This window comes from Melanerpes formicivorus, unplaced genomic scaffold, assembly GCF_026170545.1.
Source record: "Melanerpes formicivorus ecotype bairdi unplaced genomic scaffold, bMelFor1.0.p_v2 SCAF_130, whole genome shotgun sequence".
Classification (NCBI taxonomy): Eukaryota; Metazoa; Chordata; class Aves; order Piciformes; family Picidae; genus Melanerpes; species Melanerpes formicivorus.
The window spans coordinates 1,118,086-1,144,308 of NW_027142482.1; the positions used below are offsets into that span (position 1 = coordinate 1,118,086).

General features: G+C 54.9%; 1 protein-coding gene across 9 annotated transcripts in view; it reads left to right on the forward strand.

Annotated features, from left to right (window-relative positions):
* The window catches only part of ANKHD1 (ankyrin repeat and KH domain containing 1), a 104,566-nt gene that overhangs the window by 33,803 nt on the left and 44,540 nt on the right, over positions 1-26,223 (forward strand). For 7 of the 9 annotated variants that reach the window (XM_068168072.1, XM_068168074.1, XM_068168073.1 and 4 more), the window contains exons 4-15: positions 1,529-1,676; positions 2,710-2,857; positions 3,864-4,097; positions 5,598-5,692; positions 8,723-8,960; positions 9,742-9,933; positions 11,690-11,799; positions 15,697-15,756; positions 19,560-19,647; positions 20,517-20,644; positions 21,508-21,651; positions 22,453-22,555. In XM_068168072.1, coding sequence (XP_068024173.1) covers positions 1,529-1,676; positions 2,710-2,857; positions 3,864-4,097; positions 5,598-5,692; positions 8,723-8,960; positions 9,742-9,933; positions 11,690-11,799; positions 15,697-15,756; positions 19,560-19,647; positions 20,517-20,644; positions 21,508-21,651; positions 22,453-22,555 — 1,688 coding nt within the window. The remainder of the gene's footprint in view (positions 1-1,528; positions 1,677-2,709; positions 2,858-3,863; positions 4,098-5,597; positions 5,693-8,722; positions 8,961-9,741; positions 9,934-11,689; positions 11,800-15,696; positions 15,757-19,559; positions 19,648-20,516; positions 20,645-21,507; positions 21,652-22,452; positions 22,556-26,223) is intronic. The other 2 variants (XM_068168077.1, XM_068168081.1) reach the window with 1 other exon arrangement.

A 26,223-nucleotide genomic window follows, 5' to 3' on the forward strand; every position in this document is an offset into this window, starting at 1 on the left:
GTTACCAGGTCAGATCTCAGCTCTTCTCTGGCAGGTGCTTACCACATTTCTGTTGAGGGTGTTTGGTCAATGAGTCCTTTCCAGGCTTGCTGTAGCTGACACTTGTGTGCTCTCCTGAGGGAGCTTGCTGCTGGAATTGTTGCTGTCTTCATCGTGAATTAATCTCTTGGGTGGACTTGTGTGTTGTGCAGGAAAAAAGCTTAGGAGTTTGAGGGCTTTGGTGAATCTCTGCCCCAGCTTTTGTTTGAAGCAGCATCTCTTGCACACTGAGAGGAGTGCATTGGGCACACTCCACCACTGTTCACAACAGAAGGCTCTTCCTCCCTTCCCCTCCTGCCAGGGCACTGACTGGCTTCCCACGGGCTGGGGGGCTGTGACCCCTTCCTGTGTTTTCTAAATGTCCTTGTGTCAGCAGCTGGAGAGGTGTAGCTGAGCTGGTGTCTGGGGAGCCTTGCTGTTGGGTGCACTGGTGCTCAGCAGTACTCAGCAGTTGTCTTTCCTGATGGACTTTTCCTTTGGAAAAGAGGTAGAGGCCAGGAGGCTTAGGCTGAGCTTCAGCTAATTCCAAACCATCCTTGCCAGGATCTGTTCAGTGCCCTTCCCCAGGTCTCAGGGGAAATGAACTCTTCTCTGCTTCAGAGGTTAGTGGTGCTTAAGGGAGTGCTTCTGTGCTGCTGAGCCTTTGGCTATCAGGTTTAGATGTCTTGTGTTTCCCCTCTCATGTGTAGCTTGTGATTGTAGTGGCAATTGCCTCTTGCCACTTCTTGGGCCAGCAGAGCTCGAGGCAGGGCTTGTGCTCTTGCTGCTGCTTGAGAGTCATGAGGTTCAGTTGGCCTGTGTGACACTATGACAGGCAATGGCTTTGAGCTGGAGCAGGGAGATTGAGACTGGAGGTGAGGAGGAAATCCTTGAGAGTGAGAGTGGGGAGGCACTGGCACAGGCTGCCCAGGGAGGCTGTGGATGGTGTGGGTTGGAGGTGTTAAAGGCCAGGTTGGATGAGGCCTTGAGCAACCTGGGCTGGTGGGAGGTGTCTCTGCCCATGGCAGGGAGTTGGAATTGGATGCTCTTGAAGGTCCCTTCCAATCCAAAGCATTCTGTGATAGGTAGTGAAGGAGACTCCTGCAAGAGGAGAGAGGGTGGTCAGAGGTTGGCCTCGTTGCAGTGCTCAGTGTCAGTGCTCTCTGCTCTCCTGGCCTCTTCAGTCTCTACTAGAAACCTGTTTGGGTCCCTGCAGTAAGTGGTCTGTCAGCCTCTGTGCATCTGGCATGGCACTGACACAGGGAGCAGTGTCAGTGAAGTTTACCTCTGTGTCTTGTGGCCAGCAGGAGTCACCTTGCTGCGAGCGCTCCTCCCTCGCCTGGTCTGCGTGAGAGCTCGTGTGAGTTCCCAGCCGATGAGGATGGGCTAACTGAGACGCAGTGTGTGTTTCCCCTGTGCAGCTGGTGTGTGTGCAGATTCCTTGCACGGGGAAGCTGCCCAGCAGGATGTGTTCTGAGCTCTCTCTGTGGTGGCTGCTTTGCTTTTGCAGTCGCAGCTTGGCAGAAGCGTGCTCGGATGGGGATGTCAATGCTGTCCGGAAGCTGCTGGATGAAGGCAGAAGTGTCAACGAGCACACTGAGGAAGGGGAGAGCCTCCTCTGTTTGGCTTGCTCAGCAGGATACTATGAGTTGGCACAAGTAAGTACCTCACACAGTCCCCATGAGCCCCTGGGGAAGCACTGGCTGAGGAGCTGCTTTGCTAGGTAAACAACAGAGCTGCTCTGATAAATTCTGCTAATACATAAAGTATTCTAAGTTCATCCACTCATGGTGGGCTTCCATTGCTGTCCTCAAGGAAAAATGCCACTCCCTATATGCCTTCAGCTCTTGCAGGTTTCTGCCTTGCTTTCTGATGTGTCTACTTCTGTGGCATTGTTGTGGATGCAGCCAAGCTGCTCCTCAGCAGATGCTGCAAGAGGATCTCAAAGAGCAGCAGAATGAAATGCTGCAGGGCTCAGTCCCTCCATGCTCTGTAGAACCCATTGTGTATCAACAGTGCATAAATTGTGTTGGGTTTTGGCTCTGGCACTGCTGAGCCTAAGGGTGGGATTGGTGCAGCTTTGAAGATGCTACAGTGCAAGTCCTCGAAGTGATCAGCTGTGTGTTTGGTACCTGCTGCAACGAGCACAGCATGCACCAGGGCAGGCTTGCAAGCTTGCAGTGTCCTGGCTAATGACCTGCCCTGTAATGTGGTGCTGAGTTGAGCAGATGGAGAAGCCCAGCATTTCCTGAAGCAGAGCACAGGGCAGGTCCTGGGGGGTGCTGCCGTGCCTCAGCCCTGGGGGGTGCTGCCGTGCCTCGGCCCTGGGTGGGTGCTGCCGTGCCTCGGCCCTGGGTGGGTGCTGCCGTGCCTCGGCCCTGGGGGGTGCTGCCGTGCCTCGGCCCTGGGGGGGTGCTGCCGTGCCTCGGCCCTGGGGGGTGCTGCCGTGCCTCGGCCCTGGGTGGGTGCTGCCGTGCCTCGGCCCTGGGGGGTGCTGCCGTGCCTCGGCCCTGGGGGGTGCTGCTGTGCCTCAGCCCTGGGGGGTGCTGCTGTGCCTCAGCCCTGGGGGTGCTGCTGTGCCTCAGCCTGGGGGTGCTACTGAAGCTGGCTGGAGAGTCGCTGGTACAAGGCTCGCTGAACTGAACACACAGTGTTGCTGTTACTCATCAGAGTGAGCTCTCTTTCCCCTAGGTGCTACTAGCAATGCATGCAAACGTGGAGGATCGAGGGAATAAAGGAGACATCACTCCCTTAATGGCAGCTGCCAGCGGGGGCTACGTAGACATCGTGAAGCTGCTCCTTGTGCACTGCGCAGACGTCAACGCGCAGTCCTCAACAGGTAATGGGAGCAGGAGCGCAGGGAGGCAGAAAGAGGAGCAGGAGGCCTGCACCTGCTCTGAACACCTCTGTGTCTGATGGCTCCGTTCACAGGACAGCAGAGCAGGAGCTATTAAGAGCAGAGCTGTTAAGCACTTTGTGTCTGATGGCTCCATCCACAGGACAGCAGAGCAGGAACTCTTAAGCACACAGTGCAGGTGCTCGGTGCCTTGCCTGGCCATTACTGCTTTGAGTACAAAGTGTCATAGGAGGCACTGCTCTGTGCACACCACTGTGGTGGGAGATGAGCAGAAACATACAGGGAGCTTAGTTTTCCCTCAGCTGTCTGATCCCAAATTACCCAGTAGAAGATGACCCTGGGGCACATCTGGTCAAGACGAGGCTCTGGCCAGGCCTGATCTAGTGTGGGGTGTCCCTGCCCATGGCAGGGGGGTTGGAACTAGATGATCCTTGTGGTCCCTTCCAACCCTGACTGATTCTATGATCCTAAGAGCAGCTGGTTTGGATCTATTGCTTTTTACCAAAGAGAAGGCTCCTTGAGCATTGAATGTTGTCCACATTGCTGATGCTTGACCACAGCTTGACTAACCTTGCTGAGAGCATTAACCTGCAGCTGGATTCTGCTCAGATTAAGGTAGAATGAATGTAAACTTTGTTACACTTCTGAAGACCCTGGGGATCTTGATGTTTAGCCATATTAGGCAGAACTTACCTTAAAACTGACTGCAGCATTTACAATGCAAGCCATATGTGAGTGTCTGTCACTTCCAGCACCAGAGTTGGAAGTGTATTTTCAGCCATCCAGCAAGGGTTTGGTTTTTCCCCAAGGGATTACAGTGCAGGCCTGGGCAAAAAAAAACCCCACCCAGCCACCCCCCCAGCTCTGCAGGGAGTATGAAAGTGCCTTGTTGATTGTTGTTTTTCAGAGGTGCTAACGCTGGTTTCTTCTCCTGTGGTAGGAGTGGGTGATGGGAAGGGCTTTCATGTCGACTTCTTCTTCTCTGCAGGGAACACAGCTCTCACTTACGCTTGTGCTGGGGGCTTTGTTGATGTAGTGAAGGTGCTCTTGAAAGCCGGTGCTAACATAGAAGACCACAATGAGAATGGGCACACCCCCTTAATGGAAGCAGCCAGTGCAGGTCATGTTGAGGTTGCAAGAGTCTTGCTGGAATATGGTGCAGGAATCAACACTCACTCCAACGAGTTCAAAGAAAGTGCACTTACACTTGCATGCTACAAAGGTACTGTCTCTCGCCTTCTTTTGTGTTCCTCTCTCAAGTGATTGGCTAGGGTTAATCCAACAAAACTGGAGTGTTCTCCTGGAGCTGTGAAGGGACTGGGCTGTGGTTTTCACCTCAGTGCCAGGAAGTGCTCCTCCATGGGGCAGTGGTGTTCAGCCTGTCTACTTGTGCCCAAGCGCGGTGGACGAGCGCCCAACGCGTTGCGACTGGCTGCGTCCAGCCTTGTGCTTTGACACACCACCACTCTCCCCCTCCCCTGCTGCCACCTTCCCTGGTTGATTCAGATCCCCCTCACAACTGCCTGCAAGGTCTGAGAAATCTCTGTCAGTTGTCAGGGCGGTGGGAAGTTAGGCTGAGTGTTCCTGGGACACCTGATGTGTTGTTCCTGGAGGCATGTTGGATGCTGTCGACTCGATGATCCTCGAGGTCTCTGCCAACCTTAGTGGTGCTGTGAATGGTTTATGTACAATGAGCTGTGGACCTTCCACTTAATATCCTCTCTATTTAAGTTTCTATCCCAAGTAACTCAGCGCAGAGGTAAGCCAATATGTGTCCAGGGTTGCTGTGGGGCTTTTTGTGCCTTCTGCAAACCTCCATGAAACTCCAACAGTTGTTTTTGTCCTAGTGTAAGCTCTAAGGGTGCAGGCTGCTGCCACAGTGACTTGAGGCATTTCCTCTGGGGTGGAATGGGAGGCTGTGTATCACCCACCTGCAGCCCTGCATCTGAAGCTGTCATGTATTTCATGCAGCACAGGGTGGTCCTTACAGAGAGAGTTCAGCAGTGCTGCTCCTGGGGGATGCTGGAGGAACGTTCTTGTTTCTCATGACCACAGAGTGACACAGTGCCAGATCCTCACTGGCTGTTATCTCAGGCAAGATGGTTAAGCTGCCTTGCTTTCCCATCAGCTCATGTCTTGGGGGAGGATGCTCATTGAGACAATGAAAATGCAACTTGGACAAAGTCACAGCTGACAGAAGCCATGACTGAGCTGAAAACAAGAACTGGGGAAGTTCAGTAGAAGCTTTTAAAACTGGTGTCAGATACTGTGGCACAAGGTGTGGGTCTTAACTCCAGCCACTGTGTGTGTGTTAGTGCTGGGATTAAAAAGCTTTAAGCTCAGATCCACCTGGGTCTATCTCTAAAAGACAATTCCTCTCCTCCCTCCCCACTTGTATGCTGCCCTGGAACACTTCAATGGCCTGCCACCCTAACAAGCAGTCTGTTACAGCTTGAAGTCACAAGGGAAGGCTGCTGCTGCACAAACCTGGAGTGGAGAGGTTTGTCTTCCTCTCCTGGCTGGGCAGTGCCTTTGGCACAGAGCAAAGCCTTTTGCCAGAGCGTTGCTGTAAGTGTTTAAAAGCAGCAGGTCTGTGAGTTAGAGCTTGTGAAAGCTGTGCTGGCAAACTGTGGAAGTCTGAATGCTGTCCTTCATGTACTGCCTGAGTGCTGGGTGCCTGTGGTGTTAACCCCTCCCTGCCTTTGCTCTGTTTGACCTGAAGGCCATTTGGACATGGTTCGGTTTCTGCTGGAGGCCGGAGCTGACCAGGAGCACAAAACGGACGAGATGCACACGGCGCTGATGGAGGCCTGCATGGTAACTAGCCTCTGCTTGGACTGCTCCCCTCTCAGTCAGAGAGGGCTTGGAGGGGGGATAAACCCAAGGGAGCCTTTGCACATGAGCTGGTTTGGGCCTGCAGGTGAGCCTGTGTCGGTCTGGTAGGAAGAAGACTCCCTGTGGCTGCCGTGGGTGGCCAGCTGCTGATGGTCTTAGTCCGACTGCTCCTGGGGAGAAGCTGACTCTGCTTTCTGAGAGTGTGATGTCTTGCCTTAAATGTGAAGTGTGAGGGTGAGCAGTCTGCAGTGCACTGCTCAACCTATCCCAGGTGGAGCCCAAGTCACTGTTTATTCTGCAGTGTAGGAGTGAGTTCCCAACCTTTGTCTTGACAAGCAAGGTCTCCCAGGTGATTGTGGGATGAGCCTTCCAGAGGTGCATGGAGCTGGGTGACTAAAGCATTGCACTTGTCTTTTCACCACTGCAGGAAGTGTTTTGCATGTGGAGATGGTTTGCAGGGTTTCTGGAAGTGGTGCTGTGAGGTTTTCTTCTGACAACAGAGCAGTTTAGTTCTTAGCTCTTGGGAAAGTTGTGTGTCTTCAAAACAGGCCCTGACAGCAGCTTCCCATTCCAAGAGTTTCATCCTGAGGAAGAGTGTGCTGCTGGGTCAGAGCACACATCTTCAGCCAGGTCTGAGCAGGCTTTGGGTGCCCTTTTATCTCTTCTTCAAGCTGGGGAGCTGCTCTGAAGAATAAACAAGGCCCCGGGTTCTGTGGGAAGACATCAAGCAGAGGCAAACTTCATTTGCTCCCAGTAGCCTCTCACCTGCAGGAGATCCTTCAGGCTTCCGAGGGCTGGAGGGTCAAGTTTGCCTGTAGTGCACCAAAGTGATGATCAAGTGGCCAAGGTTAGATTCTGATGTCCCAGGCTGTGTGTAGGGCTCCCATGGTAAGCTGGTGTCTGGAACAGGCTTCCCTGCAGGGGACCCTGCTGTTGGTCCCAGCACCCAGGGTGCAGCTGCAGGGGGGGTGTGCTGTCACCTAAAGGAGATTGCAGTGACTGCAAACTCAAATGTTTTCTTTGGCCCTCTGCTCTGTTTTGAAGTCCCAACCCTGAGCTCAGCCTTGGAGCTTGTTTCTTGTCCCTTGGCTGCACCTTTGCCCCACAGGATTGGGACATGCCTGGTGTCCCTCTGTTCCTGCCATTGAATGGGGCAGAGACAGGAGGCTGGAATGTTTGCTCTCTAATCACCAACCATACTGAAGTGCCTCTGAGGTTTGGTCAAGGCACAAGGCCACACCTAGGATAATACCTCCAGTTAGATGAGGTGGTGGTTGGCTTTTAGGCAGCTTCTCTGGGGACAGCAGCCAGTGTTCCCAGTTCCTGCCTGCTTCCTGGCAGCACAGGAGTGGTGTGTTGGCTGTGCCTCGTGCTCCCTTTCCTCCAGCTCTGTGCTAGCTGTTGAAGCTACTGGCTGGCAGTTCTGCTGGAGTTGGAACTGGGAGCTGTCAGTGTGCTTGAGGCTGCTGACCTGGATGTGGAAGAACTTCTTGGGGGATCAGTGGAATTCTTAGCTTTGTAACTTCAAAAGTCAGCCCTCAGGATCAGTGCTGTGGCTTGGACAGCTTGAGCCATGGGCAGAGGGGTTTGCCAGGGTTGTTGTTGCCCAACTTCAGAGTCCCTCCAGGGATGCAGTACAAAACCAGCTACTGTTTACCACTGAAACTGGCCCATTTTGTCCCTTCTTCAGGCAGAAGTATTCATTAGCTCTGTAGCAAGATCTGTCAGCAGGCATTTGGGACTGGTTGAGAGAATGAGTCCATCTTGACTCAAATCCCATGAGAACCACTGGGTCAAGACATAGGGCTGCAATTCCTGAACCCCAGCTGACAGCTCCTGGCAGAGCCCTGCACTTCCTTGAGGCCCAGTGGTGTCCAGGGTGGTGCAGCTCACACCTCAGCACTTGCAGCACACAAAGCAGAAAGTGGTTTGCTCTCCACAAAGAGCCTGCTTCAATTCAGGCCTTTTGCTTTGACTTCCCTTCCCATCCCTGTTGCTCTGTTGATTGCTCTAGGGTGAGCTGGCCTCTGGTTAGACCCTCAGACCCTCTGCTTCTGACAACTCTTTGCATGACTTAAGCCTTCCCCTTCCATTAGCTGTGGCAGTGTTCCAAGATCTCTCCTTCAAATTGCTCCCCAGGTTTGGGTTCCAGTTTCTTAGCTGGGGAGGGGGAAGGACCCTGTGAGTTTCTCCTTTCCTACCACTTAAACTCCCTTCCATTTTTTTTCCCTTTCCAGGGAGATTGAGGCTCCCTTACAAACCTCTTCAGGCTTTTTGGTGCTTTAGCTACTTCCAGGAACTTTGAGGAGTTCTCTGATAGTTTCTTGGGAAGCTGACAGTTTCACTTGTGTGTTTTGAGTGGCAGGGGCTCAGAGGGACTGCTCTGGCAATCTTCATTCCCTTCCCTCTGTTGCTTCATCCCAAACCACTTCCCAGTCGTCTTAAAGCCTCATTCAAGTCTTCCCTTTTCTTGTTACCTCCCTCAGTGTGACAGGTTTCCTCTGCAGATAGCTTTCCCAGACTCCACAAAATGCCAGTTGGAGATTCTTCTTTCCCTGTATGTGTCTGTATAAGCCATGAATCAGCTGCAGGCAGGGTGGGTTTGTGTGTTCCCAGTGCCTGGCTTGGGGCTTAGGCAAGAAGCAAGAAGTGAGTTCATTGCTTAGGGTGCTGGTTTGTCCCCTCTCTTGTTTTGTGTCCTGGCTATTTTGCTGGATGTTTAAGCAAGTTCTATTCCACAACTCTTGCCCTGTTCCCTTAGGAAAAGGGGGGACTGGGGGGGGTGAATCCCCAGAGGTATCTCCTTTTTATCCTCATGAATTCAAACCTCACTTAGATGTAGGCAGAAACGAAACACCAGTTTGATCCTGGCAGTGCCCAAGCTGTGGCACCGGTGGAAAGCCCCCTGGCTTCAGAAGGGCTTCCAGCCCCGGGATTGGAGTGCAGGGTGGGGTGGGCAGCTGCTGGGGGTGGGTGGGCAGCTGCTGGTGACTGGTGCTGCTGTGTTGGCAGGATGGGCACGTGGAAGTGGCACGGCTGCTGCTAGACAGCGGCGCCCAGGTGAACATGCCTGCGGACTCCTTCGAGTCCCCGCTGACGCTGGCGGCCTGCGGGGGCCACGTGGAGCTGGCGGCGCTGCTGATCGAGAGGGGAGCGAACCTGGAGGAGGTCAACGACGAAGGCTACACTCCGCTCATGGAGGCGGCCCGGGAGGGCCACGAGGAGATGGTGGCCTTGCTCCTGGCACAAGGTGAGATCCCAGGCTGCCCTTGGGTGTTCTGTGCAGGCTGGCTCCCCCTGTGCAGGCTGGCTCCCCCTGTGCAGGCTCCCCCTGTGCAGGCTCCCCCTGTGGCCGTGGCTGCTCCTTCCTGGAGCTGAACCACCCTTTGAAAGCTCCTTGCAAAGCTGAACGTTCCCTGCTGGAGCTGCACTGCTCAGGCCACACCTGGAGTCCTCTGTCCAGTGCTGGGCCCCTCAGGTTAGGAAGGAGGTTGAGCTGCTGGAAGGTGTCCAGAGAAGGGCAACAAAGCTGGGGAGGGGTTTGGAACACAGCCCTGTGAGGAGAGGCTGAGGGAGCTGGGGTTGCTTAGCCTCGAGAGGAGGAGGAGGCTCAGGGGAGACCTCATTGCTCTCCACAACTCCCTGAAGGGAGGTTGTAGCCAGGCAGAGGTTGGTCTCTTCTGCCAGGCAGCCAGCACCAGAACAAGAGGACACAGTCTCAGGCTGTGCCAGGGGAGGTTTAGGCTGGAGGTGAGGAGGAAGTTCTCCACAGAGAGAGATTGCCCATGGGAATGGGCTGCCTGGGGAGGTGGTGGAGTCCCCATCCCTGGAGGTGTTCAGGAGGAGACTTGCTGGGGTGCTGGGTGCCATGGGTTAGTTGTTTGGGTGGTGTTGGATGATAGGTTGGACAGGATGATCTTGAAGGTCTCTTCCAACCTGGCTGATTCTGTTCTGTTCTATTCTGATGAGCATTCTCCTTCCTGCCTCCCCTGGGTCTGCTCAATCAAAGTAACAGTGCTTTTGTTTCCTAGGGGCAAATATAAATGCACAGACAGAAGAAACACAGGAGACAGCTCTTACTCTGGCCTGCTGTGGAGGGTTCTCTGAAGTAGCTGACTTCCTTATTAAGGCAGGAGCTGATATAGAGCTTGGCTGCTCCACACCTTTGATGGAGGCTGCTCAGGAGGGCCACCTTGAGCTGGTGAAATACTTGCTGGCAGCAGGTATGTGTGCAGTGCAAGTGGTCTGGGCCACAGGTGTTGTGGGCTTCATGTGCTGTATGATCTGTGAGATACCTGGCTTGATGGGGGCAGTGTTGTGACAGAGAACATTGTTATACACCTTGGCAAGATGGGGAAAGCATCTGTGGCACTTGGTGATTGCCTGGCACTTGTAATGGAGGAAAGTGCCTCAGGCAGCACTGGCTTCTCTTGCACATCTGGAAACATCAGGGCTCTCAGGAGCTTATTTCCAGCTAACTGCAGTCACCACCAAATGTTACCCCAGGTAATGCTTGGGTTTCTGTGCTTTGGGGAAGCCAGCTGTGCAGTCTCCCTCCCTGAATAGCCACTGCATTGCTGGGATGGAGTGCTGCACCACAAAGGAGATCCTGCTGGCAATGCCACTTGGGTGTGCAGCAGACTGCTGGAGCAGCTCCAGAGGAGGCTACCAAGGTGATCACAGGACTGCAGAACCTGCCCTGTGGGGCCAGGCTGAGAGAGCTGGGGCTGTTCAGCCTGGAGAAGAGAAGGCACCAGGGAGACCTCAGAGTGGCCTTCCAGTACCTGGAGAGGGAGAAGAGCTGGGGTGGGGAGGGGCAATGGCTTTGAGCTGGAAGAGGGGAGATGGAGACTGGAGAGGAGGAAGAAATCCTTGAGAGTGAGGGTGGGGAGACACTGGCACAGGCTGCCCAGGGAGGCTGTGAATGCATCTCCCTGGAGGTGTTCAGGGCCAGGCTGGATGAGGCCCTGAGCAGCCTGGGCTGGTGGGAGGTGTCCCTGCCCATGGCAGGGAGTTGGAATTGGATGCTCTTGAAGGTCCCTTCCAACCCAAAGCACTCTCTGAACCTCTGAATCTGTCAGTTTAAAGTTGGTAGAGACTGAAGTGTGTCAGCCCTGCTTGAAGTGGTAAACAAAAGGCTGCACTTTGGAGCTGTGCCTGCTCTGGGAGCCTGCTCCTGTGTCTGCTCCTCCCCGAGCACGAAAGGAGCTGGGTTTGTACCTCCAGGCAGCAATGCTCCCTGCCCAGCAGGGCCAGGAACAGCTGTGTCTCTTTGTGCAGTGACACCAGCATGTGACACCCATCCCCAGCTCACTTGGGGTGCTGCTTGCACTCCCCTTCTGATCATGCAGGAGGTTAGCTGGGGAGCCTTGCTCTGGCATCAGGGAGTCTCTAAACAGATCTCCCCCCTTGAAGATAAGGAAGTGGGGCATGGCGTTGGCATGGCTGGGGCAGACTGAGGCCTCACACAGCATGCAGAGCCTCATGCAGCTGGGCTGCACAAAGCCAGGAAAAATACTCCCCCAGAAGTATTGCAGAAGAAGCATTTTGAGGAGGAGGGAAGGGGTGGCAGCCTCAGGAGAGGCTGAGGCTGCCCTCAGGCTCGGGCTGCAGCTCCTGTTTCGGTGACACGCGTCGGGCCTGGCTCGCTGCGCCCTGCGGCTTCCTGCCGTGGTCTGGGCCACCAGCTGGGTGTCCTTTGGCTTAGTGTAGCAGCTGAAATCCTCCTTGCTGCAGAGGGACTAAGTGAGGTGGGGTGCCTGGATTGCCAGCTGTGCTTCTTCCAAGCCCTGGCCTCCATCCTCCTCCTCCAGAGGATTCTTACTGCCGCAGCCATTTTCACCCTGAGCGCAGTGCCCCGGGGCTGGATAGAACACAGCTGCAGTCACAGATGAGGTTGCCTTGCTTGTTGAGTCCAGCTGGTGTGAGGTACTTAGTGAGGAGATGTGCACTAAGCAGGGATCCATCCTTTGCTTCCAGGAGCCAATGTTCACGCCACCACCGCCACGGGAGACACAGCCCTGACCTACGCCTGCGAGAACGGCCACACGGACGTCGCAGATGTGCTGCTTCAGGCCGGGGCTGACTTGGTAAGGCTCCTGCTGCAGCCTGTGGGGAAGTGGTTCTGCTTTCAGAGTGTGCTGAAGCTGAGGTGCTGATGGAGCAGACAGTTGGTTTGAGCAGTGGAGATTCATACATGAGTGTGAAACAAAAAGGCTTGGAAGAGACGTCTGCAAGCAAGGCTGCAGATGCAGGTTGGGCTGGGGAGGGAGCGTTCTCCTGGGGTAAGCTTTTGTCTGCTCAGTGAAAAGGTTGAGCTGAAGCTGGCTCCTTGGCAGCTGCTACTCTTCATTTCAGCATAATCCAGCAGTTTACCTGCTTTGCTGCTCTGGACTGAGAAGATGTTGGTATTGGAAGCTGTTGCTGCTCCTTTTTAGTGTCAGTGAGGCTCTCACCTCTTTGAAACTGCCACAGGGGCCCCCGCAAACTGAGCAGTGCCTTTTCAGTGGCCAGCAGAAGAGGATCTCCTTCCTGAGCCCCACAACTCCTTCTCTTTCTTGCACCTTGGGTTTAGCTTGTTGCTCTCCCAGCCTTCCTTTCCTGTGAGACATTTCATCATAGCTAAGCTGTTGACTGCACTTTGGGCTTTTTGCATCCTCTGGACCCTGCCTCTCCATCAGCTGCAGGGACTGAGTTGTGTTTGGCTTTCCAGTGGCAAGAAGCAACTGGTGCCTTAGCCTTAAGGATTTAGGTGAGGCAGAGGCAGGGGAGACTGTTCTGCTGGTTGCCTCTCTGTGGTTTTGCCCACCCTCCTCCTTTCTTCCTCCACACTTGGGGGATTGTTTTGGCCTGGGGAGGGCCTTGGGGTTCTGACTGGATGTCTCAGGGCTGGGTTGTGGTGTGCTTTTTCCATTGCTTTCTAAGTAACAGCAATAATGTGAGGGTGATACAAAGAGTTCACCACTGAGCCTCCTGCATCAGCACCCTTCAGTCTCAGATGCAGCTGGGTGTGTTTGGTGGTGGTTTGCTGGTGTTGGTTTGGGTTTCATTGACATTTACAGACATCAGTAAATGCTGGAAGCTAACAACCCCTCACCCTGCCCTGGGAATATTCTTCTGCAGGTCTCTCTACTTCTGCTGCACCACAGCTCTGCTTCACACCTTCCTGGCAAGGAGGAAGATGATGTTGGTGGAGGGGTGGTGTGTGTGTCTGGGGGGCTTCTGGCACTGCTGCTGCACTGTGCTCAGCTCAGTGCTGGGCACTGAGCATTAGCCACTCCAGCAGAGGTCTGGGAGGTTTGATGGGGGATTTAACAAAACCACTGAAGTGCTTGGCTAGGGAAGGATGGAACCTGTGAGAGAACTGCTGGGAGCAAGGCTGAAGGTGGGGGGGGAAAGCATGAGTTGCTGTGCACAAACCTGGCTTCAAAACCAGGCAAGGGCTGCTGCTGAAGTCTCTTCAGGCTACTCCGAATCGAATCACACCTGGTGTTTGCTCCCTCTCATCACCAAGGTGAGCAGCAGGTGCAGCTTCAGCTGCCCCTGTTGGTGAAGGCTGCTGGGGGGAGCAGCTGCCTTTTCTGAACACTTTCTTGTGCCACCACTCAACAGGAGGAGCTGTAAGCAAGCACAGGGAAATGCCCAGGCAAGGGAGGATTCCCATGCTGTGCAAATGGTTTGGATCCTGATTGTAGGGAATGGGGAAGTGCCTGCACAAGGGAGGCAAAGCTCTGCAGCAGTTTCCTTTCACACCTCTCTGTGGCTTTGCTTGATTAGAAGTTGTGAGTGGCTTGGAAGAAATTGCTTCCTGAGGAAGGTTTCTGTCTTCTGGAGTACAGAAAAGCTTCTCTGTCAGTGCTGTGGGAGATTCTCCCTCTGAGTTTCACTTTTCATGAGCAATTTGAAGTCTGTGGTGGAGTAGGGAACTGAATGCAGGTCTGGACTTCAGCATCTGCTTGCTCCCTCTTCATTAGCTCAGTTAACTTTACTCTGCTGCTGCTCAGACACAGCAAATGAAAGAGCTTCCTCAGCTGCTTTTGCTTTGCATTCACTGATGGCAGGAGGGTGGGCAGCAGGGCCAGGAGGTGACCAGCCTCCTGTGCTCAGCACTGGGGAGGCCACACCTCGAGGGCTGTGGTCAGCTCTGGGCCCTCTCTGCAGGAAGGATGTTGAGGAGGGGCTGGAGCCTGTCCAGAGAAAGGGCCTGGAGCCCCTGGGCTATGAGGAGGGGCTGGGGGTGTTCAGGCTGCAGAAGGGGAGGCTGAGGGAGCCCTCACTGCTCTCTTCAGCTCCCTGGAGGGAGGCTGGAGTGAGGAGGGGGCAGCCTCTGCTCCTTGGTGGCAAGAGACAGGAGCAGAGGAGATGGTTCCAAGCTGCCCCAGGGGAGGCTCAGGCTGGATCTTAGGAAATCTTTCTGCCCTGGAAGGATCTCAGAGGTTGGAAGAGGCTGCCCAGGGCAGTGCTGGAGTCCCTGGGGGTGTTCCAGCAGCTGTGGGCCTGGTGCTTAGGGACATGGTTTGGGGCTGAGCCTGCAGTGCTGAGTGGAGGGTTGGAAGGGATGAGCTTGGAGGGCTCTGCCAGCTGGATGTGCTCTGTGGTGCTGTGATGTTTCATTCTTTCCCAGAAACCTTTGTGCCTGAGGTTTATATCACAGCCAGTGAGGAGCTGGACACCCAACATCTTCCCCCACTGTGGGTCCTTTGTAGTGAAAGTGCTGGCTGTGGCCTGAGCAGTAAAACAAGAGGGCTGAGGGGTGGCAGGCACAGAGGGCACCTCCTGGGTGTTCCATGCCCTGCAGCCCTGGACCTGTGGGATGAGGGAGGCTGCAGCCTCCCCTGTGTCTAGAGGTGGCAGTGGCTCCTCTGCAGCCCAGCAGAGAGGCTCTCATGCAGTGAGCAGCTTGCAGTGGAGATTCTCCTCTGTGACAGTGAAGCTGCTCCTGCCCAGGTGGTTGTGTCTTTGCTCCAGGGTGGCTCTTTGGACAGTGAGGAGGTCACAGCTGTTCTCAGCTGCCAGGGGCAGAGAAGAGGTTTAAGCTGGGGCTGTCTAACCTAGGCTGCCTGGCAGCTGTATGTGAGAGCTGGTCTGGTGATGGAGTTTACCTTTGTACTGCACCATGCATTCTGTGCTGGGGAAGAGAAGCCGCTCAGGGCAGCTTGGTCTTTGCAGTCTCGCTTTGCACCTCCCCAGAGCTCTTCATGCTTGCTAGGATTGCACTCCACATAACTTCACTGGAGAAGAGGATCAATCCCTGCACACCAAACTGCTTCTGTGCCAAAGCATTTGTGCAGAAGGATGGTTGGGGCAGGGCAGGGCTCCTGGCTTTGTCTCCATCTGGGGCTCCTCACACTGCTGCGCTTCCTTCCCTGGAAGCTCACTCCCCGGCGTGGGGCCTGCTGCCTCCCTGCTCACACAGCAGTGGCACAGCTACCCAAAGGGCTGCTGCCTGATAGAGCTGGGTGAAGCAGGGCTGGAGGTGGCTGTGCTGTCAGGACAGTGAGGCATCTGAGGAGCTGTCTGGTTTGCCCAGGCTGGTTTTGGCCCACCAGGGAGAGGTCAGAGCCTTCAGGTGTGGTTAGGTTTGGCCTTCAGTCTTCCACAAATAAAGCAGAAGATAAAAGCCATCAGAGGCTGACTCTGGGTGTTGTGGTGCAGCCTCTAGACTGTGGAAGGTGCTGTGGAATCCTCTCTTTGCCAGTGAGGAAGAGGATGCTCTGTTGAGCAGAGAGCAGAATGCTGTCCCCTCGAGCAAGCTGCTGGCTGTGTCCTTTGTGTTCCCCCCGCGGGTCTGAGTGGCTCGGGGCAGGAGCTGCCGTGGCTGTGTGGCTCATGGCAGGAGCTGCATTGCTTGCTGTTCACTTCCTGCTTGCTTGCCCAGCTCCAGTGGAAGACTTTCAGCTGCTGGATCTGATCCATTTGGTCTTCATGGCCAAGCACCACGCTTACTGCAGAGCAAGAGCCGTGAGTTCTTCTCTTTCCTTCCGCAGGACAAGCAGGAGGACAGGACGAAGACTGTTGTGGAGGGCATAGAGCCGGGCAAGCATCAGGTGAGACTGGCCTTTGATGCTTGTAAGCTGCAGCCTCAGGACCCAGTGTTAACAGCAAGCATGGCTTCAAGGCATCTCAGCTCCTTCAGAGCTGCAGAGCCTGGCAGTGCAGACTCAGCACCTCAGCCCTGCTCTTGGGTTTCCCAAGCTGCTTCATGACAAACTTTGTCTCAGCCTTCAGCAAGTTGCCTCCCTGAGCCTGCTGCTGGCACGAGGAGCTGTGGCCACATCCAGCCTCTCTGAGAGGTTCCCTTCTCAGATGCTCCAGCTTGAGGCCTGGTTGAGTGTTCAGGTGCCTCTGAAGTGCTGGCTGCTGTGTCCCTCAGGAATCACATCTGGGGCAGTTAGGGTGTTGACTGCAAGGATGCTGTGGCTCTTGAGGGGAGGTCAGGCTCGGAAGCTAGCCCAGTGGCCCAGTGTAAGGGCTGCACTGCTTGGCTGCTGTCTTGTGTCAGAAACTTGCTCTAAATCATTTTCCTTAGAAGAGCATTTAGAGTTCTGTGAAAGATTCACTGTTGCATGGAGAAAGGAAGGCTGTGGGGAGAGCTCAGAGCAGCCTTTCAATGCCTGAAGAGGGCTGCAGGAAAAGGAGGGACTTCTGGCAAGGGCTGGGAGTGACAGGATGAGGGACAATGGCTTTGAGCTGGAAGAGGGGAGACAGAGACTGGAGATGAGGAAGAAACTCTTGAGGGTGAGGAGCCTCTGGCACAGGCTGCCCAGGGAGGCTGTGGCTGCCTCCTCCCTGGAGGTGTTCAAGGCCAGGTTGGACTCAGCTTTGAGCAAGCTGGGCTGGTGGGAGGTCCCTCCCAACCCAATCCATCCTGTGGTGATTTATGAGAGAGGCTTGGTTGAAAGCTAAGGAGAGCAGCTGGACCTTTAGTTTGAAGGTGCAGATTGTGTCCTGGAGCATATGACACTGGAAACAAACTCAAGGGGATGCCCAGGTGAACAATCCTTGCCAGCCACAGGCTCTTGTCACCAAGCAGAGTAAGGGGAGTGGAGCAGCCCTCAGGTAGCCAGCCCTGGAGCTGCCTGAGCCAGAGAACTCAAGGATGAAAACCCACTAGTGCCTGTTGTAAGATGTTTCTGCTGGCTCTGTGCTCTGCTCTCTGGACTTTGGAAAGGAAATGCTAATCCACAGCTGGATCCTCCTCTTCTCTCTGAGTCCCAGTGGCAGAGGTGCAGACAAGGTCAGCTCCTGCCTGGTCTGGGTAGAAGACATCACTCTGCCATTCCTTCTCTCTGGTACTCAGACCTGCAGAACCTCTTCTCAGGTGTTGCCTCTGCTCAGGCAGAGCCAGCAGCAGGGCACATCAGCTGAGTGTTCAGAGAATGGCTTTTCCAGCCAGAGCTGGCAGAGGTCTTGGCTTCCTCCCTTTGCTGCAGTGCTCCTCAGGCCTGGAGCAGCAGAGAGGCAGAATGCTGTGGGTCCTACCCTGCAGGGGGCTGTGGGGAGGAGCACTCCTGGCTAGTTTGTGTTCAGAATAAGGGTTTGCATCTCCCTCCTGTTAATACAAGGGACTGGAGCACTGGAAAGCTGATGGGGGATGCCTCTGGACAGCTTTCATGCTCTCTGTCCTGATTTTGGTTGTCTGCTGCAGCTTAAACAAATAACAACTATGGCTGCTCCAGGTGGAAGAGAGGACAGGAGCCCTGCACTGGCTCAGCTTCCTGCTGTGGCTTGTTCTGGGCATTTTCCCTTCAAAATGGAGCTGAGGTTGTCTGCTAGGTCTTCATTAGGGCTCAGTAGAGTGCTGAAGCCATGGAACTGATTCCTTCTGAAGATCAAGCATGCATTTCCGCCTTCTGCTGTGAAAAACGCTGTCAGGAGGCAGGAGCTTGCCCAGATCTGCAGCAGGTGGGCACACAAATGGCTTGCCTTTGGCTGGGCTGAGGAAGGGGATGGTACTGCAAGCACTGGAAGTGCAGAGCAGCTGAGGAGCACGTTGTGCCAAGTGACAGTTGGCTGCACTGGGCAGAGAGCTGCACTGCATTGCAATGAGGAGGCCTTGGGGGTAAGGCTTCGCAGTGAGGTCTGCTAGGAACAGGGAACCTTGCAGCCAGTGATCCCTTGCTGCTGATCTGCAGTGCTGTGTTTGGGTGCCTGATGAGATCACTCAGCAGTGTCTGCAGTGTAGCTGAGATGGCCTGAACTAAGTTCTGCTGCTTGCCCTGTAGGAGTGTGCAGCAACTGGTTTGGGCAGCAGCGCTCTGCTGCTGCTCCGTGGCGTTTGGTCCTTCTCTCCATCCACAGCTGCTCCCTGTGTGATTTGCCAGCAGTACCAGGGGCTTGCTGGGCACAAGGCAGGCTGCAGCATCTGGCTTTCTATGGTAGTGGCTGAGGAAGGGAAAAGGATGCCAGATACCCAACTAAGCATCAGAGCTGAGGAGCATGCTACCGATGCCTGCACGCCACAGGCTAGGCTGCTGAGCTGCCAAGGCATCTGCTGTGCAGACAGAGCAGCACGTGCTGCTCTGCCAGCGCAGCCTGAACACACTGAGGAGGGACTTCAGGGTGAACTCTGCAAGGCTTCCTCTCAGCCTCTGTGCACTGAGGCATTGGACTGGCAAGCAACCAGAGACACTAACGTGGAGCTTGACTGCGTGTTAAGGCAGCGCACAGCGATGCGGAGTTCCTGTGGGGGTCAGGAGCAGCCCAACCCCTCCTAGGGCCAAGAATTGGTTTGGTTTCTCCTCAAGGTCAGCCTCTGACAGCAGATCCAGTCAGGAGTTCTTCCTGGGGTGTACGAACAGAAAGCTGAGTGAAGGTGCAGCTTGTAACAGAGCTGGCCATATGTCAGAGCACATCAGTGGAGTGCTCAGGGGTGCTGCTGCCCTGGGAGGGGTTGGTTTGCTCTCAGCTCTGTTCTTGTCCTTTGGTGTTTGTAATGGCACTGCCACTGCTAAGTGCTGGCTTTCACTGTCAGCATCACCTGAAGCTCTGGGAGCTGAAAGTGCCTGTAGAGCTTGGGTTGGCAGGTATGTCATCAAAGGCCCTCCAGTCCTGGTGTATCTTACTGCTCAGAGTGAATATTCACAGCACAAACACAAGCACCCCCCTGGTGCTCTGCCCCCTGCTTGCTGTGGGAGGGTTCCTGGGTGTTGTCAGTCAGCATTCTGTGTGTGTTGATCATGTCTGCACAGCAGGCAAATGCCTCACTCCTCTTGCCTCTCCAGCAGTTTTGCTCAGCCACATTTGTCCCCTCTTCAGACAGCTCTTCAGTGAAAACTGTCTTCTTCATCCTGGTCTTGCTGCTTCCTGCCATCCTCTGGTGTCTTCCCCTTCACTCTCCTGCCCTCTTCACGGGAGGCTTTTTGTGACCTGCTCTGACTGTCTCACTCCAGTTGCTGATCCTCTTCAGTGTGCTGCACAAACCTTGTCTGCACTCCAGATGTGGTTGAGGTTTGGGGGGTCTGCCATGCAGCAGCTCTCGGTTGTAGGCATTCCTGTGCTGCTTCCTGCTGGTGACACCTGTGTTAAGACACCCCTTGGGGAGGAGGAAGCTGGGCACTGCTGTTCTCAAGTGGAATGCATGTGAACCACAAACTAAAAATGGATATGTGGGGAGGGAAAACTTCCTCAAGTGCTCACAGTTTGTCAGACCAAAGGATGTGGTCTTAGTGCTGTCTGATGCTGTGATTCTGTACTGAAGGTCATTGATTACGGTCAGCTTCTATTGATTGCAGGCAGCTTGTAAGATAGATCTTCTGCTCAGCCAAGAAACTCTGCTCCCATCAGAAGCTGAAACAAGGGTGGAACTGTTGTGTCCATGCATACAGCTGTGCTCTCTTCTTTCCTGCAGGAGCATGAATCTGAAGGTGGCAGAACGCCGCTCATGAAGGCTGCCCGGGCTGGCCACTTGTGCACTGTGCAGTTCCTCATTAGCAAAGGTAAAGCAGCAGCTGGAAAAGCAAAGACAAGACCCAGCTCTCTGTGTGTGCCCAGGCTCTGTGTGTGTCCCTGTGTGTGCCCAGGCTCTGTGTGTGTCCCTGTGTGTGCCCAGGCTCTGTGTGTGTGTGTGTCCCTGTGTGTGCCCAGGCTGTGTGTGTCTCTCTGTGTGTGCCCAGCCTCTGTGTGTCTCTGTGTGTGTGCCCAGGCTCTGTGTGTGCCTCTGTGTGTGCCCAGGCTGTGTGTGTGTGCCCAGGCTGTGTCTCTATGTGTGTGCCCAGGCTCTGTGTGTGTCCCTGTGTGTGCCCAGGCTCTGTGTGTCTCTGTGTGTGTGCCCAGGCTCTGTGTGTGGCTGTGTGTGTGCCCAGGCTGTGTGTGTGTGCCCAGGCTGTGTCTCTATGTGTGTGCCCAGGCTCTGTCTGTGTGTAATCTGGTTGTGTGTGCAGGGGCACGTGTCAAACTGTCCAGGGCTCTTTAACTGAGTTTGGGATGCAGTGAGTCACAAAATACTCTGCTAGTCACTCCTGCTGGATGAATCAGTAGGTTTGAAGTGCAGCAAAGATGTTCAGCTTCTGAAGAGAAGCAGCCCTGGTGTGCCCTGCTCCATGGAGAGGGACTCAGAAGTGCTTAGAATGAGACTGTCAAAGCTGTGTCTGTATGCCATGAGCATTGCCTCTCTTTGCTGCTGTACTTTCCAAGGTGAGGATGCTGAGGTGTAGAAGCCAAATCCTTCGCTTTCTACCTGGAAGTGCAGTGGGTTAGGAAGAGTAGAAGGGGGAAAGCTCATCTCAGCTCCGGAGAAGAAGATGTGCTTAGCCTTGGTGTTGGAAAGCACTTCCTGGTGTTTAACTCTGAGGCCTTCTCTCCCTAGGTGCCAACGTGAACAGGGCTACAGCTAACAACGACCACACGGTGGTGTCGCTGGCCTGCGCCGGAGGACACCTGGCGGTCGTTGAGCTCCTCCTGGCTCACGGAGCAGATCCCACCCACAGGCTCAAGGTACTGACTGACACCAGGCCTTGGCTTACAATGGAATAGAATAGAATAGAATAGACCAGACCTTCAAGCTCATCACATCCAACCCAGCAACCAATCCAACACCACCCAAACAACTAACCCATGGCACCCAGCACCCCAGCAAGTCTCCTCCTGAACACCTCCAGGGATGGGGACTCCACCACCTCCCCAGGCAGCACATTCCCATGGGCAATCTCTCTCTCTGTGGAGAACTTCTTCCTCACCTCCAACCTAAACCTCCCCTGGCACAGCCTGAGACTGTGTCCTCTTGTTCTGGTGCTGGTTGCCTGGCAGAAGAGACCAACCTCTGCCTGGCTACAACCTCCCTTCAGGGAGTTGGAGAGAGTGATAAGGTCTCCCCTGAGCCTCCTCCTCTCCAGGCTAAGCAACCCCAGCTCCCTCAGCCTCTCCTCACAGGGCTGTGTTCCAAACCCCTCCCCAGCTTTGTTGCCCTTCTCTGGACTCCTTCCAGCAGCTCAACCTCCTTCCTATCCTGAGGGGCCCAGCACTGGACACAGGACTCCAGGTGTGGCCTGAGCAGTGCAGTGTCCAGGGGCAGAATGAGCTCCCTGCTCCTGCTGGCCACACTGCTCCTGCTGCAGGCCAGGATGCCCTTGGCCTAGCTGGCTGCCTGGGCACACTGCAGGCTCATGTTCAGCCTGCTCTCTCCCAGCACCCCCAGGTCCCTTTCTGCCTGGCTGCTCTCAGCCACTCTGAGCGAACCACCTGGCTGATCGCATGGGGTAGCAAAGGGCTGCCTTGAAGTGATCTAGTGCATGTCTTACATGCTGCACCAGGGGGAAGGATTAACCTGCTGGCTTTGTGTTTCCCAACCTCTCTCTCAGGATGGCTCAACCATGCTCATTGAAGCTGCCAAGGGAGGCCACACAAATGTGGTCTCCTACTTGCTGGACTACCCCAACAACGTCCTCTCGGTTCCGGCCGCCGACTTGGCGCAGCTCACGCCTCCCTCTCAGGATCAGTCTCAGGTGAGGCAGGAGCAGCCCTTGGCAAAGCAGCACCTCCTCAGGAGTTCTCTTGTGGGGTTCATGGCAGTGTGAGCAGAGACAGGGGAGCTGCAAAAAGGCTGCAGTGGTGGTCTGCAGGGTCCTGAAGAATGCTGAGCTTTATTCCCTCTGCTTCTCCTTAGCACAGACCTCTCCTCATAGCCCAGGGGCTCCAGGCCCTTCTCCAGCCTGGCTGCCCTGCTCTGGACAGGCTCCAGCCCCTCAGTGTCCTTCCTGCAGTGAGGGCCCAGAGCTGTGCACAGCACTTGAGGTGTGGGCTCCCCAGTGCTGAGCACAGGGGGATGATCACCTCCTGTCCCTGCTGCCCACCCTGGTTCTGATTGAAGCCAGGATGCCATTGGCTTTCCTGGGCACTGCCAGCCAACACCCTCAGATCCCTCTCCCTGTTGCAGCTTTCCAGCCATACATCCCCAGGTCTGTAGCTCACCATGGGATGGTTGTGACCCAGGTGCAGGACTTGGTCCTTGGCCTTGCTGATCTTCATCCAGTGAGCCTTGGCCCATGGCTCTCACCTGCCCAGATCCCTCCCCTGCAGCAGATGGACACAGCCACGAGTTTGGTGCCAGGCTTCCTGAGGGTGCCTCAATACCTTCACCCAGGTCATTGGCACAGACATTGAAGAGGCCAGGTGGTGGAGGTCTCCTGCAGAAATGCCTCTTCGCAGTAGCACTTCAGGATCTGGTCCATTGCAGAGGGTTTGGGGTGGTTGTGTGCTGTGGGCTCCTTGCTGTTGCCTGACTGTGGCTGTGGCTGTGTTTTCAGGTCCCCAGGGTGCCAGTACATACACTTGCTATGGTTGTACCTCCCCAGGAGCCGGACAGGACTCCTCAGGAGAACTCTCCACCTCTCTTGGGAGTGGTGAAAGGTCAGTATGTAGCCACTCAGAGAACAGATGGGAACTGTGGGAACTGGTGGGCTGGGGAGAACCTTATCAGAGGTTGTGTTCAGGGTAGTCCACTCCATCAAGTCTTGGACACCCCTAATGGAGTACAACTCCAAGCTGGTTTGTGTAGTGCTTAGGTTTTCCTTGCCTGTGCTCTGCAGTGCAGAGTGCAGGTAGGTGCTGGGCACTCAGCACCTTGTGATGCTGCTCTGATTTGTCAGAGCTCTGCTGAAGAGAATCAGTGTTAGCTGCCATGGTGCAGCACTGGTAAGAGTCATGGATAAAACCTAGAGGTGATGCCAGCTCCTCAATACTCTTCATGGGCCACCTAGAGCAGTTGCAGCTCTTCTCCATGCACCTGCAGTACCAGCTGCTTCATGCTTCCACACTGGCAATACAAACACACACTGTAAAATGCCATTGCAGGTCTGCTTAGAGGAGATTTCTGTCTTGTGTGAGTTCTCTTGCAAGTGGAAAGGGAAAGGGTTTTGCTTTGACCATGACTGAACTGCCTGGTTCCAACTGTTTGTGGCTGCTGAATGGCAGAGGTAGAAGTTTGCTGCCAGCAGTGCATCCTGTAACAACTTCTTGTGTCTGCAAAGCCACCTCAGGAAGAGAAGCAGATTCTCAACTGAAAAGCTACAACCTGCAGCTCCTACTGATGCACAGCTTTGGAGAGGGCCATCAAACACCACAGTGCTCTGTTAGCTCCCTTCACTTAGCTCCTTCATTCTGAGAGTGCTCAGTGCTTCCTGGGGCACAGATGGAGAGAGAGAAAACTCCTCTGCTCAGGGGTGCTGAAGTGTGCAGCCCTGCCTTCCTCTGTGCCATGTGTGACTTCTCAAATGCAGCTGCTCTTCTCCTAGGATGTGCAAGACTTGAAGCTTTGGAGTCCATAAGTCAGAGGAGCAGAATGTCCAGCTTCTGCTTCAAGTGAAAGAGCTGTGCCTGTCCCTGTGCCCACGCAGCTCAGCAGCTGCTGGGACTGCCAAGTGGCTTGGTGCTGTGAAGGCACAGGGTGGGGGGCATGGGAGTCCCTGGGAGATGAGCTGATCCTGAGTCAGGAGGCAGCAGTGCCAAGCTTAGTCTCCTGTTGTTTGAGCAATGATTGTCATTCAAGGAGGGGCTGTCAGTGAAGGACCCCCTCCTGGCAGGTGGCAGTGCATGCCCTGGGCATCTCTTTAGCAGTGCCACAGTGTTGGGCCTGGCACAGATCTGGTTGCTCTCAGCCTTTCAGGAGATGCTCTGTGCTTGTAGGCAGAGCTGATCTGTGATGCACTGCAGGAGATGGAGCAATCCAAAATGTGTCCCTGGGCTGATGAGACATTGCTGAAGACTGTGTGCAGAGCTCTTCTCTCTCAGATCTGCAGGGCAGAAGTGGGCTCTGTGTGGTGATGATGATGGTGATGTGATCATCACAGTGGTGGCACTCCCCTGCTCCTGGGCCACTTCCATTCTGAATGTGCTGTACACACAGCTCTAATGTGCAGGGCTTTCCTTCTGAGACTTCCTGGAGACGGGACAGAAGAGGGTGCTCAGCATTGCCATGGCTGAGGGGCCATGCACTCTGGTGTCCCTCTGTAGCAGAATTTTTCATCCTGGGGAAGACCAATCTGTGGCCCCAGGAGTTGTGCAAACCATTGAGGAAGGCAGGCAAGGAGCAGCTGGCCTGAGGCTTGGTCTGGGGGTTAAGGAGCTGTATTAGTTTGGCAAGAAGTGGGAGAGCAGCAGCTTGGTTGCTGATGAGTTCTTGATGGGTACAGCACCAGAAGGAGCTGGGGTGTTCCTGCTGTGGTTTGGATAGGCTGGGAGGCTTCTCAAGAGGAGTTTATGGCCTGGTCTTGAATGACTCTTGCTCTCAGCAGAGCAGGAAGGGAGATCACACAGCTGCCATTTGCATGGCTGGCTTTGCATACATTTAACATCAGTGCTTAGGCACTGGAAAGAAGCATTGGAGAGCTGGCAGTGAGTGCAGAAAGCCTCAGGTAAAGGTGATCTGCAAAGGGGGCAATTGGCTGAATTAAAATGAGGTGAGGGAAGAGGAAGGCTTAGCTGCTTGGGACTGAGCAGATCTCCACTCCTAGGTGCTTAGGTGCTTGGGTTTAGTGCACTGCATCAGCAGCTGCCATGTCCATGTCGAAGGGAGGTCCCAGTGAAGCTCAGCTGTGTGTTTTCAGGGGCAGGGAATCCTTCCCTGGTGTGTGCTGCCCTCACTTCCTTGTTCAAATGCAGCCAGGAGTGCTGAGCAGGCAGCAGCTCTCCTGATGCAGCAGCTCAACATGCAGATCCCTTCAGCTGGAGATCCCAGCAGGGCCAGAGAGCCTCCTGTGCTTCTGCTGGAGCCCCAGGTGCCCTGCCTCTGGCTCCCTGGGGCAGTGGGGTCTTGGCCAGCACCAGAGATGGTCAGGAGTGGTCTGTGGGGTTTCATCAGGAGATCTGCAGGTGCTGCTGCTGGTAATGGTGCCCAGCTGGTGCAGGCAGCTCCTGCTTTCTAGGAGTGGGGTCTGCAGCCCCCAGTGGAGCTTGGGTCTGCAGAGTGTGCCTGGGGAGCCTGCAGCCACACCTGTGGAGCCTTGTTGGGAAGCAGCAGTGTGGGGAGGAGCAGGGTTGTTTCACTACTGGGAACACCTGGAAGCATGCAGGGTGGGTTTCAAACACACCAGCACTTGAGGCAGCTGCTTCTGCAGCTGAGGAATCAGTCAGATTTCCCTCCAGGTTTCTTGTGTGTCACAGCTGATCTGGAACTGGGCTTACCTATGGCAGAGTGCTTAAAACCTAGCAACATGCTCCTGTTAGGCTGCTCTGCTGTTGGTTCCACATGAGCAGTGCCTTGCCCTCTTCCTCATTTGGGTGCATGAGCCAGGAGGCTGTGGTGGCTGACAGGAGAGCTGCCTGCATCTGCCTCTGGCTCCCTCAGTTATGAGTTTTGGAGTCTGCTGGTTCTTAAACTTTGGCACCTGGCACCCCCTGTGCTAACCCAACAGCCTAATGGCTTGGAGAAAGGGGACAGACAGACTCCAGGTGGCTTTAATAGCTGCACCTTGAGTAGATCCTTCTGACTCCACTCTCAGGCTGAGCAGCTGCAGGCAGGCAGAGCTCTCCTGTGCTGTGTGACTTGGGGGCCAGGCTGGCAGCAGAACTAGAGATGTTCTCAGTAGAAATGAAGAAGTCCTCACTGAGGTGGGGGCATGAAAAAGGCAAAAGGAGAGTCCTCTCTTTCCCTCTGACCCCTTTCATACTCCTGTGCTGCACAGCTCAGCATCCTGTTGGCCATCTCCTGTGCTTCAACATCACCTGACTAACTCCTGCTGTTTCCTCTGTGTTTGCAGCCTGGGTCAGCAGCTGCCCCAGCTGCCTGGGGTGTGTTGTGAAGCACAAGCCCTGTGGCTTTCTGACTTCACTGATGCTTTCTTGGTAGAGCCAGCAGGCCTGATACTCTCCTGCAGGGCAGAGAGGAGGTGTGCAGACAGGACATGGAGATCCCCAAGAGCAGCAGTGTGTAAGAGTCTTCCCAGTGGCCTTTGAGACTTTCCTGCTTGGAAGCTTTGGTCACCTGCTTGCCACTGACTGATGGAATTCCATCTTAGCAGTAGTCCAGTCAGGTGCCATGAAGCCACCAGAGGAGCCTTGGGCACACAGAGGATGGAAAG